Source organism: Pseudophryne corroboree, chromosome 6 (genome assembly GCF_028390025.1).
Source record: "Pseudophryne corroboree isolate aPseCor3 chromosome 6, aPseCor3.hap2, whole genome shotgun sequence".
NCBI classification, from domain to species: domain Eukaryota; kingdom Metazoa; phylum Chordata; class Amphibia; order Anura; family Myobatrachidae; genus Pseudophryne; species Pseudophryne corroboree.
In genome coordinates, this window is record NC_086449.1 from 202,006,439 (window position 1) to 202,021,193 (window position 14,755).

The 14,755-nt window shown below is 49.1% G+C and overlaps 1 protein-coding gene across 2 annotated transcripts in view; it reads right to left on the minus strand.

Moving 5' to 3' along the window:
• Positions 1 to 14,755, minus strand: part of CLPX (caseinolytic mitochondrial matrix peptidase chaperone subunit X) — a 90,717-nt gene that overhangs the window by 45,374 nt on the left and 30,588 nt on the right. For both annotated transcript variants that reach the window (XM_063925639.1, XM_063925638.1), the window contains one exon: positions 8,210 to 8,374. In XM_063925639.1, coding sequence (XP_063781709.1) covers positions 8,210 to 8,374 — 165 coding nt within the window. The remainder of the gene's footprint in view (positions 1 to 8,209; positions 8,375 to 14,755) is intronic.

Genomic DNA, 14,755 nt, shown 5'->3' on the forward strand with positions numbered 1-14,755 from the left:
GTTCGCAGGTTCCGCATGGAATCCCTCAGGACAATTGTTCTAGCTTTGGAACCAGGGGACTATATGGCATCCCTGGACATTCAGGATGGTTATCTACATGTCCCAATACATCCAACTCAAAAATGTCACCGTTTTATTGTCAAAGACAATCATTTCCAATTCAGAGCCCTACCTTTCGGATTATCCACGGCTCCACGAGTTTTTACCAAAGTTACGGCAGTAATGACTGCTCATCTGAGATGCAGAGGAATTTGAATTCTACCTTACCTGGATGACCTCCTGCTTCTGGGGCACTCTCAAGAGATACTCTCAGTTCACATTCAGTTGACGGTGGAGTTTTTACAGTCGCACGGCTGGAAAATAAACTGGAAAAAAAATAAAATAATCGTTAACGCCCTCTCAAGCAATCCTTCATTTAGGGGCGCTTTTGAATTCCAGAGAACAGCGAGTGTTTCTGCCTCAGGACAAGATAACTGTCCTTCAGTCCAGAATTCAGAATCTCCTTCACCATCACAGCGTTTCAGTCCATGCTTACACGAAGGTGCTGGGTTCGATGGTGGCAGCGTTCGATATGGTAGAGTACGCCCAGTTCCACTCTCGTTCTCTACAATGGGAGATTCTTCACAAGTGGGATGGATCTCCTCTCCACATCCGATCACAGACCATAGTCCTCACACCGGAGGTTCGACTGTCCTTAACATGGTGGTTCCTCCGGGCCAATCTCGACAAGGGTCGACCATTTTGGATTCAAGAATGGACCATGATCACCACAGATGCCAGTCATCGAGGGTGGGGAGCGGTCTTGGAGACCCATGCGTTCCAGGGTCACTGGACTCTTTGAGAAAGCAGACTACCTATCAACGTACTGGAATCGAGAGCAATTCTCAATACTTTACGTGCGGCTCAACGTCTTCTCAAAGGTCAATCGGCCAAAGTCCAGACAGACAACGCAATGGCGGTGGCATACATCAACCGCCAAGGCGGTACTCTTAGTTGGGGAGCCATGCAAGAGGTAAACAAGATTTTCCTGTGGGCAGAACAAAATCTTCCAGCGCTATCGGCAGTATTCATTGCAGGGGTACTCAACTGGGAAGCGGACTTCCTAAGTCGGCAGGACGGTCACTCAGGAGAGTGGAGACTCCACCCGGGAGGTGTTCAGTTGGTATCCCGTTGGGGGATGCCGGACATAGACCTCATGGCATCCCGCCACAACACAAAAGTCAACAGGTTCGGCTCTCGCACAAGAGATCCAAAGGCGTTCCTAGTGGATGCTCTAACCGCTCATTGGTCGTTTCCTCTCGTGTACGCCTATCCACCAATTTCCATGATGCTACGGCTAATCCAGAAATCCAAACGGGAAGAAGGCATAATGATACTTGTGGTCCAGGATTGGCCACGTCGCCCTTGGTATGCAGACCTATTCAGTCTGTCCATAGACAACCCGTGACATCTGCCTCTACATCAGGATCTTCTGTCCCAGGGACCCTGTGTGCACCCGAACCCAGACCGGCTCGCTTTGACGGCGTGGCTATTGAGACATCTGTCCTAAGAAGAAAAAGGATTTTCCAACAGAGTCATCGGGACTATGCTTAATGCCAGAATCTACCAGCACATCTGGAAACTTACTTTTCATGGTGCGCGGTTTGTCAATTCAACCCACGCTTGTTCCGGTTACCTCGGCTGTTGGCCTTTCTTCAGTCAGGCTTAGTCCTTGGCCTAAGGTTATCGTCCCTGAAGGTTCAGGTTTCAGCATTATCCGTGCTCTTTCAGAAGCAACTTGCTGCTATTCCAGAGATGAAAACATTTCTCCAGGGGGTGCTTCATGTCCAGCCGCCGTTTGTGGCTCCGGTGGCCTCTTGGGATCTTTCCCTGGTGCTGAAGGCTCTCCAAACAGCTCCCTTTGAACCTATGGATAGGGCGGATCACTTGTTCCTTTTCAGCCCGCAGAGATTCTGATCTTAGTGCTCTGTCCTGGCGCTCGCCCTTCCTGGTCTTCCACTCAGACAGGGTGGTTCTCCGCACTAGGGCAGGTTTCCTACCCAAAGTGGTTTCAAGTTTCCACATCAATCATGAGAAAGTAGTTCCGGCATTATCAACTGCTTCTCCTGAGGAGGCTTCCTTGGACGTGCCCCGAGCTCTGCGAATCTATGTGGAAAAAACAAAGGATATTCGACGTTCGGACTCCCTATTTGGTCTTGTTAGAGTCCCATAAACGGGGTTGGCCAGCGTCAAAACAAACCTTAGCTCGATGGCTTCGGTTTACAATTCCCCACGCCTATTCGGCAGCAAAGCTTTCTACTCCTTCGGGGGTGAACGCTCACGCCACATGGGCTGTGGGAGCTTTCTGGGCACCCTCTCGGGGGCCTTGGCTGAGCAGCTTTGTAAAGCTGCCAAGTGGTCCTCTGCCCAGACTTTCATTAAATTATACGCGTTTGACACCTTCGCGTCGTATGACGCAGCTTTCAGGCGAAGGGTCCTTGGCGCAGTTCAGAGGTGTCCCCGTCCTAGTGGGGACAGCTTTAGGACGTCCCAGCGTTAGTACTCCTGTGCCCCCTACTGGACGATGAAGGAAAAATAGGAATTTGATACCTACCGGTAATTCCTTTTTATCCTAGTCCGTAGTGGATACTGGGGTTCTGTACTTTAGTACCATGGGGTATAGATGGGGTCCACTGGAGCCTGGCACTTTAAAACCTTTAGTGCGTGTATATGTGTGTGCTGGCTCCTCCCCTTTATGCCCCTCCTATCAGACTCAGTCTAGGAAAACTGTGCCCGAGGAGACAGACATACCACGAGAGAAGGAATAAATACAACAGCGGTGAGGCAACAAGCCAACACACAACTATAACCAAAAAGGATGGCGCTAACCAGAACAGAAGATAGCAACACCAACCCAACCAGGAACGCACAGCTATCCAAACAGAAAAGGACCGCAACGGCAGACAAAACAAATACTTACGCAAGTAAGCAGTAATCGAAGCACTGAGGCGGGCGCCCAGTATCCACCATGGACTAAGAGAAAAGGTATTACCGGTAGGTATCAAATTCCTATTTTCTCTAACGTCCTAGTGGATACTTTAGTACCATGGGGAAGTCCCAAAGCTCCCAAACGGGTGGGAGAGTGCAGAGACACCCGTAAAACCGCCTGACCAAACTGAAGGTCATCCTTAGCCAAGGTGTCGAACCGATAGAACTTAAACAAAAGTGTTCGAACCAGACCGAGTAGCAGCTCGGCACAACTGTAAGGCCGAGACACCCCGGGTAGCCGCCCAGGAAGAGCCCGCAGACTTCGTCGAGTAGGCCTGAATAGACGTCGGCAAAGGCAGAGCCGCCGAAGTATAGGCCTGTTGAATGGTCAACCTGAGCCAATGAGCAATTGATTGCTTGGAAGCCAGACGACCAATCTTTGTGGCATCAGAGGACAAACAGCGAATCAGATTTCCGATGACTAGCAGTCCTCTTGACCTAAACCTTCAGAGCCCTCACTACATCCAAGGACTCTGGTCAAATGGAAGCGTCAGACAACACCGGAACCAAAATGGCTTGATTGACATGAAAAGCTGTAACCACTTTTGGCAAAAACGGAGGACGGGTCCTGAGTTCCACCCCGTCTTCATGAATAATCAATTAAGGGCTCTTACTGGATAAGGCCCCCAATTCAGAGACACGTCTAGCAGACGCCAATGCTAACAACATTACCGTCTTCCAGGTGAGAAATTTTAACTACACCCTATGTAAGGGTTCAAAACCAGTCCGATTGAAGAAAGGACAGAACCACACTGAAATCCCACGTAGCCGTGGGAGGTACAAAGGGCAGTTGCACATGAAGCACTCCTTTTAGGAAAGTTTGTACTTCCAGGAACATGGCAAGTTTTTTCTGGAATAAAATAGAGCACAGAAATCTGGACTTTGATGGAGCCTAAGCGTAGACACATATCCACTCCCGCTTGTAGGAAAAGTAGAAAACGACCAATTCGAAGTTCCACAGGAGACACTTTTCTACTTCCACACCATGAAACATACTTTTTCCAGATACGACGATAATGTTTTGACGTAACCAACTTCCTGGCCTGGACCATGGTGGAAATAACGCGGGAGGGAAGACCTTTTCTTGTTAGGATCTTCCTCTCAACTACCAAGCCGTCAAACGTAGCTGCTGTAAATCTGGCTAGACAGACGGACCTTGTTGAAGAAGATCCTTTCAGAGTGGTAGAGGCCAGGGATCCTCCAGAGCCACGGTGAGGAGGTGAGAGTACCCTGCCCGTCGAGACCAATTCGGGACAATTAGAATCGCTTGAACGCTTTCCCTTCTTAGTCTTTTTAGAACCCTTGAGATTAGCGGAAGAGGAGAGAACAGGTACGTCCAAGGTGTCGACAGCGCAGAGTAGATTCCTGATGTGACCATAACTCCTGGAACTGGGTTCCTTGGGTCTCAGCCCCCCAACCCCGGAGGCTGGCATAAGAAGAATCCACCATAATAGAAAAATCCGGGCTTTCGGAGATAAGGTCACTTCCTGATGCATGTGAAGGTGAGACCCTGACCATCTGTCCGGCAGATCCAGCTGAAATGGCCGGGCATGAGATCTGCCATATTGGATCACCTCGTAAGCAGCCACCATCTTTCCCAGCAATTGGATACAAAGATGTATGTATACTCTGCGAGGACGGAGCACTGAGCAGACCATAGCCTGGATAGCCAAGGGCTTGTCCATCGGAAGCAACACCTTTTGAGACACCGTATCCAGTATCATTTCCAGGAACTGAAGTCGTTGGGTTGGATCCAGATGAGATTTTTAAAAATGTAGGATCCACCAATGATCCGTAAGCAGGCGAGTCGTCAGATCGATGCTGTGTAGCAACCGCGCCCTGGACATAGCCGTTATTAGGAAATCGTCCAAGTAGGGGACTATGTCTACTCCCATCATGCGAAGCAGCAGCAACATCTCCGCCATGACCTTGGTGAAAACCCTCGGAGCTGTGGATAGGCCAAAGTGCAAGGCCTGAAACTGAAAACGGTCGCCCTATATGGCAAACCTGAGGTAAATCTGATGAGGGGGGCCACATGGGAATGTGTAGGTAAGCATCCTTGACATCTAGCAATACCAGTAACTCCCCCTCCTCCAGACCGAACACCACTGGCCGCAGGGATTCCATCTTGAATTTGAACACCTGTAGATACGGGTTTAGAGATTTCAGGTTCAAGATGGGTCGCACCAAACAGTCTGGTTTGGGAACGACAAAAAGACTGGAGTAAAAACCCCTGTTGCGTAACAGAGGAGGTACTGGAACCACCACCCCTATCCGCAAAAGTTTTTGAATAGCCTCTTGCAAGATAACTTTTGCTGCGGGTAAAACTGGCAAGCCCGATTTGAAAAATCTGTGAGGAGGAATTGCATGAAATTCCAGCCAATGTCCCTGGGAAATGAGGTCCCCCTCACCCAAGGATCCCATCAGGACTTTGAAGGCGAGCACCCACCTGAAAGTCGCCTTGCTGCTGGGGCCAACCGTCACGCGGAAGGCTTAGTGGCAGGGAAGCCGGTGGCCTGGTCCAGGGAAGCAGCAGTTGCAGGTTTTTGGGACTTACCACGAGATTCTCTGGAAGTGGTGGAGACCCAACGACCCCTGCCTCTGAACCTTGCCACACAAAAGGACTGTGTAAGAGCATCTAGTGGGTGGTGCAGCTAGATTTACCCGCCGTTGCCTGGAAGATACATTTATTTAATTTGTCAGCAAACAAAGCATCACCTGTAAAGGGAAGATTCTCTACCCCCTTTTTGGAATCAGTGTCCGCTGACCATTGACGCAACCACTGAGCTCTGCGTGCCGAAACAGCCATAGCTGTAGTGCGGCCATTTATTTTACACAATTCTTTTATAGCCTTGCTCATAAAATTTGCAGCATCCTGTATGTGTTGCAACAGAGTAATGACCTCATCCCAACGCAGAGAATCCATACCATCAAAAACAGAATCAGACCACTTGACTACTGCCCTGGAAATCCACCCACAAACAATTGTGGGTCGCTGTGTGGTCTCAATTTTACGGTCAGCCGGCTCTTTAAGGGAGATAGCTCCTGGCACTGGTAGTACCAATTTCTTAGACAGTCTGGATACAAATGGATCGACTGACGGGGGGTTTTCCCATACCTTCCTGTCCTCTGTTGGGAAGGGAAAAGTAGCTAAAAACCTGAGGAATTTTAAATTTCTTATCAGGGTTTAACCATGCCTCCCTGGCCAGAGAATTTAATTCTTCAGACACAGGAAAGGTGACTGAGGTTTCAGGTCTAACATTAAAATACAACTCCTCATCCGGTTCTGTGTCCTGATCTGGTATGTGAAGAACCTCTCTAACAGCATAAATGAGGGCTTCCACACCAGGGGACAGAGAGCGGTCCTCATCCATATCATCATCATCCATATCAGGCGAATCAGAATCAGACTGGAGCACTTGTGGAAGGGAGCGTTTATGTGAAACCAACAGAGGGGGCCGAGAACCCTTTTTGGTATCTGCTGCTTTAGCCATACAATCAAGACTGTTTCAACACCTGTCGCTCCTTTTTAGCTAAAAGCCAATTCGGAATTTACATCCTGAATCATGCTTTTAAAATTATCCAACCAGTCAGGTGCCTGTGAACTGTGTCCCTGAGGAGACAAGGAGTACTGTTCACATGAGAGACCCCGCTGATGAAGGGGTAGCATTACAAGCAGTACACATAACCATGTCCACAGACATCCTTAAATACTGCAAAACAGCACAGCTCACTGTACAACACCCCAACACAGACCCTAGAGAGCCCCTGGAGTGACACTGAGGAGCGGAGACCAGCACACCCACACAGCAGCATAGTGTGTGAAAGAATATGAATAAACCTGACTAAACGTGCAGCTGTAGTGCTCTACTCCTGCTATGACCGCCTGGTACCATGGTACCAGTACACAGTCTGTAACAGTGTGGGTCCCTGGAGTAGCAGCGTGCATGCAACCTTGATGATCTGCAGCAGCAGGAAATGGTGCCTTCCCGCCTTTGGTCCCGCTCCGGGAACCCCGACCCTTGCAATGGTGCACGGTCCCTCACAATATTATACTGCCCATGAGTGAGATTCACATATATATCAGTACAGACAAGCCCTTAGGGGCAGTGAGCACTGTGGGGCATGAGCCCTGACCCAGTTATGTCCGCGGCGGGCACCACAGCTCGTGGCCCGTGACTGCCGCGCGACTTGCCGCCAAACTGCACCGGGGGACCTGCCAACTGGGACTTCGGTGTTTACACTCACTGCACCTGCGATCTTCAGTATCTGTTAGAGGGTAGTGGCTTGCTGCTGGCATGGGCACACTTACTAAAGATGTGTGATCAGCACCTCAGGATCTCAGTGTCCTGTCAGCTGGGATTACGAACCATTAACCCGCAGGAGGTTGGTTCGGTCCCCCATCTAAGTCCCACGAAGCAGGTAGCCTGGTTGCCAAACAGGACTACCTAAAAAAACAATAAACTCTAACAAAAATAAAAGGAAACTGACCGGAGCTCCAGAGAAATGCACCCGGCTCCTTGGGCACATTTTTCTAAACTGTGTCTGGTAGGAGGGGCATAGAGGGGAGGAGCCTGAACACACATACACACATTAAAGGTTTTAAAGTGCTAGGCTCCAGTGGACCCGATCTATACACCATGGTAGTAAAGTACAGAACACCAGCATCCGCTAGGACGATAGAGAAATAGGATTTATGTCTTACCTTGTTAAATCCTTTTCTTGGAGTTCAAAGGTGGCACAGGACGCCCTCCCTGGCGCACCTGTCCTGCAGGATGGAATTTCTGTATAGGTGGTGTGCAGCCAACCTTCTTCACGATGGTAGTCTGTGTCTAGTGTGAGTGTACTGTTCTTCCTTCCTCTTTCTGCCGCTCCAGGATTCGGCTTGCTACCAAAATTGGCAGGCCTGGAGGCGGGGCGGAGTATAGGGGACAGGGAGGAAGGCATGCTGGGTACTTTTAAGTAACCCTTTTGGTGCCTGCCTGTTCCCGGCCAGCCTATACCCAGCGTTAGTACTCCTATGCCCCCTATGTACTCGAAGAAAAGAATTTAACAAGGTGAGACATAAATCCTATTTTCTGAATGATAACAAAATGTAATCCGCTTTCGGTAAGCTTGGCTGCATGGCTATAACAATAAAAAACAAACACACACACACACACACACACACACACACACACACCTTGCTGAGCCTTCTCCACATTGTAATTGGCATCCTGCAGCAGTTTGGCAATCACCGACTCAATATCCTCTCCCACATAGCCAGCTTGAGTAAGAGTGGTGCAGTCACATATAGCAAATGGAACATCCAAGCACTTTGCTAGTGTCTGTGCAAGAAGTGTTTTACCTGTAAGACATTAGAAGCGAGAAATATTACATACTGCAGAGGAAAGGAGTGCACAACTATGTCGCTATTTACAGAGACAACATATCTCAAACTACAAACCAATAAAACAAAATAAAAAAAAATTGACATCAAAAGAGAACTTATAGGACAGCATAGGTTCTAAATTATTGCTATAATAGGATCAGGGCTCTAGATGAGGCGCACAGACCAATCATCTAGTTCAGTCACGGCCATTGCTCAGTCACTGCTAGAACATGGAGAGGATGTGTAAAGGGTCATTTAGCTCAGATTACAGTTCAAGCTAAAACCCATTATTAGCTTGACAGTGGTTCTATGTTTAAAGAGCATTTTGTATTGAAATGAAAGTCCAGTTTACAGCAACATTCCTACTGTTTGGCTAATACCAGCAGACAGTCCCCACAAAAAAAAAAAAAAAAAATTTTACTCACCGGTAAATCTATTTCTCGTAGTCCGTAGTGGATGCTGGGAACTCCAAAAGGACCATGGGGAATAGCGGCTCCGCAGGAGACTGGGCACAACTAAAGAAAGCTTTAGGTCACCTGGTGTGCACTGGCTCCTCCCACTATGACCCTCTTCCAAGCCTCAGTTAGGACACTGTGCCCAGACCAGCTGACATAATAAGGAAGGATTTTGAATCCCGGGTAAGACTCATACCAGCCACACCAATCACACCGTATAACTCGTGATACTATACCCAGTTAACAGTATGAAATACAACTGAGCCTCTCAACAGATGGCTCAACAAAAACCCTTTAGTTAACAATAACTATGTACAAGTATTGCAGACAATCCGCACTTGGGATGGGCGCCCAGCATCCACTACGGACTACGAGAAATAGATTTACCGGTGAGTAAAATCTTATTTTCTCTGACGTCCTAGTGGATGCTGGGAACTCCGAAAGGACCATGGGGATTATACCAAAGCTCCCAAACGGGCGGGAGAGTGCGGATGACTCTGCAGCACCGAATGAGAGAACTCAAGGTCCTCCTCAGCCAGGGTATCAAATTTGTAGAATTTTGCAAACGTGTTTGCCCCTGACCAAGTAACAGCTCGGCAAAGTTGTAAAGCCGAGACCCCTCGGGCAGCCGCCCAAGATGAGCCCACCTTCCCTGTGGAATGGGCTTTCACTGATTTAGGATGCGGCAGTCCAGCCGCAGAATGCGCCTGCTGAATCGTGTCACAGATCCAGCGAGCGATAGTCTGCTTTGAAGCAGGAGCACCCAGCCTGTTGGGTGCATACAGGATAAATAGCGAGTCAATTTTCCTGACTCTAGCCGTCCTGGAAACATAATTTTTCAAGGCCCTGACTACGTCCAGTAACTTGGAATCCTCCAAGTCCCTAGTAGCCGCAGGCACCACAATAGGTTGGTTCAAGTGAAAAGCTGATACCACCTTAGGGAGAAACTGGGGACGAGTCCTCAATTCTGCCCTATCCATATGGAAAATCAGATAAGGACTTTTATATGACAAAGCCGCCAATTCTGATACACGCCTGGCCGAAGCCAAGGCCAATAACATGTCCACTTTCCGCGTGAGATATTTTAGATCCACGGTTTTTAGTGGTTCAAACCAATGTGATTTTAAGAAACTCAACACCACGTTGAGATCCCAAGGTGCCACTGGAGGCACAACCGGGGGCTGAATATGCAGCACTCCTTTTACAATGTCTGAACTTCAGGTACTGAAGCCAATTCTTTCTGGAAGAAAATCGACAGAGCCGAGATCTGTATCTTAATGGAGCCTAATTTTAGGCCCATAGACACTCCTGCTTGTAGGAAATGCAGAAATCGACCTAGTTCAAATTCCTCTGTTGGGGCCCTTTTTTGGCCTCACACCAAGCAACAAATTTCCGCCATATGCGGTGATAATGTTTTGCAGTTACATCTTTCCTGGCTTGAATCAGCGTAGGAATGACTTCCTCCGGAATGCCCTTTTCCTTTAGGATACGGCGTTCAACCGCCATGCCATCAAAACGTAGCCGCGGTAAGTCTTGGAACAGACAGGGCCCCTGCTGCAGCAGGTCCTGTCTGAGCGGCAGAGGCCATGGGTCCTCTGAAATAATTTCTTGAAGTTCTGGGTACCAGGCTCTTCTTGGCCAATCTGGAACCACGAGTATTGTTCTTACTCCTCGCCTTCTTATTATTCTCAGTACCTTTGGTATGAGAGGCAGAGGGGGGAACACATAAACCGACTGGTACACCCACGGTGTTACCAGAGCGTCCACAGCTATCGCCTGAAGGTCCTTTGACCTGGCGCAATATCTTTTATAGCTTTTTGTTGAGGCGGGACGCCTTCATGTCCACCTGTGGCCTTTCCCAATGGTGTACAATCCTTTGGAAGACTTCTGGATGAAGTCCCCACTCTCTCGGGTGGAAGTCGTGTCAGCTGAGAAGATCTGCTTCCCAGTTGTCCACTCCGGGAATGAACACTGCTGACAGTGCTAACACATGATTTTCCGCCCATCGGAGAATCCTTGTGGCTTCTGCCATCGCCATCCTGCCTCTTGTGCCGCCCTGTTGGTTTACATGGGCGACTGCCGTGATGTTGTCTGATTGGATCAGGACAGGCTGGTTTTGAAGCAGAGGCCTTGCCTGACTCAGGGCATTGTAAATGGCCCTCAGTTCCAGAATATTTATGTAGGGAAGTCACCTGACTTGACCAAAGTCCCTGGAAGTTTCTTCCCTGTGTGACTGCCCCCCAGCCTCAAAGGCTGGCATCCATGGTCACTAGGACCTAGTCCTGTATGTCGAACCTGCGGCCCTCTTGAAGATGGGCACTCTGCAGCCACTACAGTAGAGATACCCTGGTTCTTGGAGACAGGGTTATCAGCCGATGCATCTGAAGATGTGATCTGGACCACTTGTCTAACAGGTCCCACTGAAAAGTTCTTGCATGGAACCTGCCGAATGGGATTGCTTCATAGGAAGCTATCATTTTTCCCAGGACTCGCGTGCAATGATGCACCGATAACTGTTTCGGTTTTAGGAGGTCTCTGACTAGAGATGACAGCTCCTTGGCTTTCTCCTCCGGGAGAAACACTTATTTCTGGTCTGAGTCCAGAACCATCCCCAGGAACAGTAGACGTGTCGTAGGAACCAGCTGTGACTTTGGACTGTTTAGAATCCAACCGTGCTGTTGTAGCACTTTCCAAAATAGTGCTACCCCGACTAGCAACTGCTCCTTGGACCTCGCCCTTATAAGGAGATTGTCCAAGTACGGGATAATTAAAACTCCCCTTTTTTCGAAGGAGTATCATCATTCCGGCCATTACCTTGGTAACACCCTCGGTGCCATGTACAGTCCAAACGGCAGAGTCTGGACTTGGTAATGGTAATCCTGTACCACAAATCTGAGGTACTCCTGGCGAGGATAGTAAATGGGGACATGCAGGTAAGCATCCTTGATGTCCCGGGATACCATGTAATCCCCCTCGTCCAGGCTTTCAATAACCGCCCTGAGCGATTCCATCTTGAACTTGAATTTTTTATGTATGTGTTCAAGGATTTTAAATATAAAAAAGGGTCACACCGAACCATGCGGTTTCGGTACCCCAAACCGTGTGGAATAGTAACCCCGTCCTTGTTGAAGTAGGGGCACCATAAGTATTACCTGCTGGGAATACAGCTTATTAATTGCCTCTAGCACAGCCTCCCTGCCTGAGGGAGTTGTCGGCAAGGCATATTTGAGGAAACGGCGGGGGGAAGACATCTCGAATTCCAGCTTGTACCCCTGAAATACTACTTGAATGAAACAGGGATCCACCTGTGAGCGAGCCCACTGATCGCTGAAATTTTTGAGACGGCCCCCCACCGTACCTGGCTACACCTGTGGAGCCCCCGCGTCATACTGTGGACTCAGAGGAAGCGAGAGAAGAATTATGATTCTGGGAACAGGCTGACTGGTGCATCTTTTTCCCTCTTCCCTTGTCTCTGTACAGAAAGGAAGCGCCTTTGACCCGCTTGCTTTTCTGAAGCCGAAAGGACTGTACCTGATAATACAGTGCTTTCTTAGTCTGTGAGGAAAACTGAGGTAAAAATATTTCTTCCCAGCTGTTGCTGCGGATACGAGGTCCCAGAGACCATCCCCAAATAATTCCTCACCCTTATAAGGCAGAATCTCTATGTGCCTTTTAAAGTCAGCATCACCTGTCCAGTGACAGGTCTCTAATACCCTCCTGACAGAATGGACATTACATTCATTTTGGATGCCAGCCGGCAAAATATCCCTCTGTGCATCCCTCATATATAAGACGACGTCTTTAATATGTGCTCATGTTAGCAAACTAGTATGTTTGACAGGGTCACCGACCACGCTGCAGCAGCACGCTCTGCAGGTTTCAGTCTAGTACCTGAGTGTGTAAATACAGACTTCAGGATAGCCTCCTGCTTTTTATCAACAGGTACCTTCAAAGTGCCACCTATTTTGACAACCGTGTGAGCGCCTTATCCACCCTAGGGGATATCTCCCAGCGTAACTTATCCTCTGGCGGGAAAAGGTACGCCATCAGTAACTTTTTAGAAATTACCAGTTTCTTATCAGGGGGAACCCACGCTTTTCACACACTTCATTCATTCATCTGATGGGGGAACAAAACACTGCCTGCTTTTTCTCCCCAAACATAAATACCCATTTTTAGAGGTTAATGTCAGAAATGTGTAACACATTTTTTATTGCCGGGATCAAGTCACGGCTGTTCCTAGTGGATTGTGTATATGTCTCAACCTTGTCGACACTGGAGTCAGACTCCGTGTCGACATCTGTGTCTGCCATCTGAATGAGCGGGCGTTTTTGAGCCCCTGATGGCCTTTGAGACGCCTGGGCAGGCACGGGCTGAGAAGCCGGCTGTCCCACAGCTGTTACGTCATCCACCCTTTTATGTAAGGAGTTGACACTGTCGGTTAATACCTTTCACCTAACCATCCACTCTGGTGTCGGCCCCACTGGGGGCGACATCACATTTATCGGCATCTGCTCCGTCACTATATAAGCCTCCTCCTCAAACATGTCGACACAGCCGTACCGACACACCGCACACACACAGGGAATGCTCTGACTGAGGACAGGACCCCACAAAGCCCTTTGGGGAGACAGAGAGAGAGTATGCCGGCACACACCAGAGCGCTATATAATGTGGGGATTAACACTATAACTGAGTGAATTTTCCCCCATAGCTGCTTGTATATACAATATTGCGCCTAAATTTAGTGCCCCCCCTCTCTTTTTAACCCTTTGAGCCTGAAAACTACAGGGGAGAGCCTGGGGAGCTTTCTTCCAGCTGCACTGTGAAGAGAAAATGGCGCCAGTGTGTCTGAGGGAGATAGCTCCGCCCCTTTTCCGCAGCCTATTCTCCCGCTTTTTTCTGGATTCTGGCAGGGGTATTTACCACATATATAGCCTCTGGGGCTATATATTGTGGTATTTTTGCCAGCCAAGGTGTTTTTATTGCTGCTCAGGGCGCCCCCCCCCCCAAGCGCCCTGCACCCTCAGTGACCGGAGTGTGAAGTGTGTATGAGGCGCAATGGCGCACAGCTGCAGTGCTGTGCGCTACCTTGGTGAAGACTGATGTCTTCTGCCGCCGCTTTTCCGGACCTCTTCTTGCTTCTGGCTCTGTAAGGGGGACGGCGGCGCGGCTCCGGTACCGAACACCAAGGCTGGGCCTGCAGTCGATCCCTCTGGAGCTAATGGTGTCCAGTAGCCTAAGAAGCCCAAGCTGGCTGCAAGCAGGCAGGTTCGCTTCTTCTCCCCTTAGTCCCTCGCTGCAGTGAGCCTGTTGCCAGCAGGTCTCACTGAAAATAAAAAACCTAATTCTATACTTTCTTTCTAGAGGCTCAGGAGAGCCCCTAGTGTGCATCCAACCTCGGCCGGGCACAAGATCTAACTGAGGCTTGGAGGAGGGTCATAGTGGGAGGAGCCAGTGCACACCAGGTGACCTAAAGCTTTCTTTAGTTGTGCCAGTCTCCTGCGGAGCCGCTATTCCCCATGGTCCTTTCGGAGTTCCCAGCATCCACTAGGACGTCAGAGAAATAAAAAATAAGATTTTACTCACCGGTAAATCTATTTCTCGTAGTCCGTAGTGGATGCTGGGACTCCGTAAGGACCATGGGGATTAGCGGCTCCGCAGGAGACTGGGCACAACTAAAGAAAGCTTTAGGACTACCTGGTGTGCACTGGCTCCTCCCACTAAGACCCTCCTCCAGACCTCAGTTAGGATACTGTGCCCGGAAGAGCTGACACAATAAGGAAGGATTTTGAATCCCGGGTAAGACTCATACCAGCCACACCAATCACACCGTATAACTCGTGATACTATACCCAGTTAACAGTATGAAATATAACGGAGCCTCTCAACAGATGGCTCA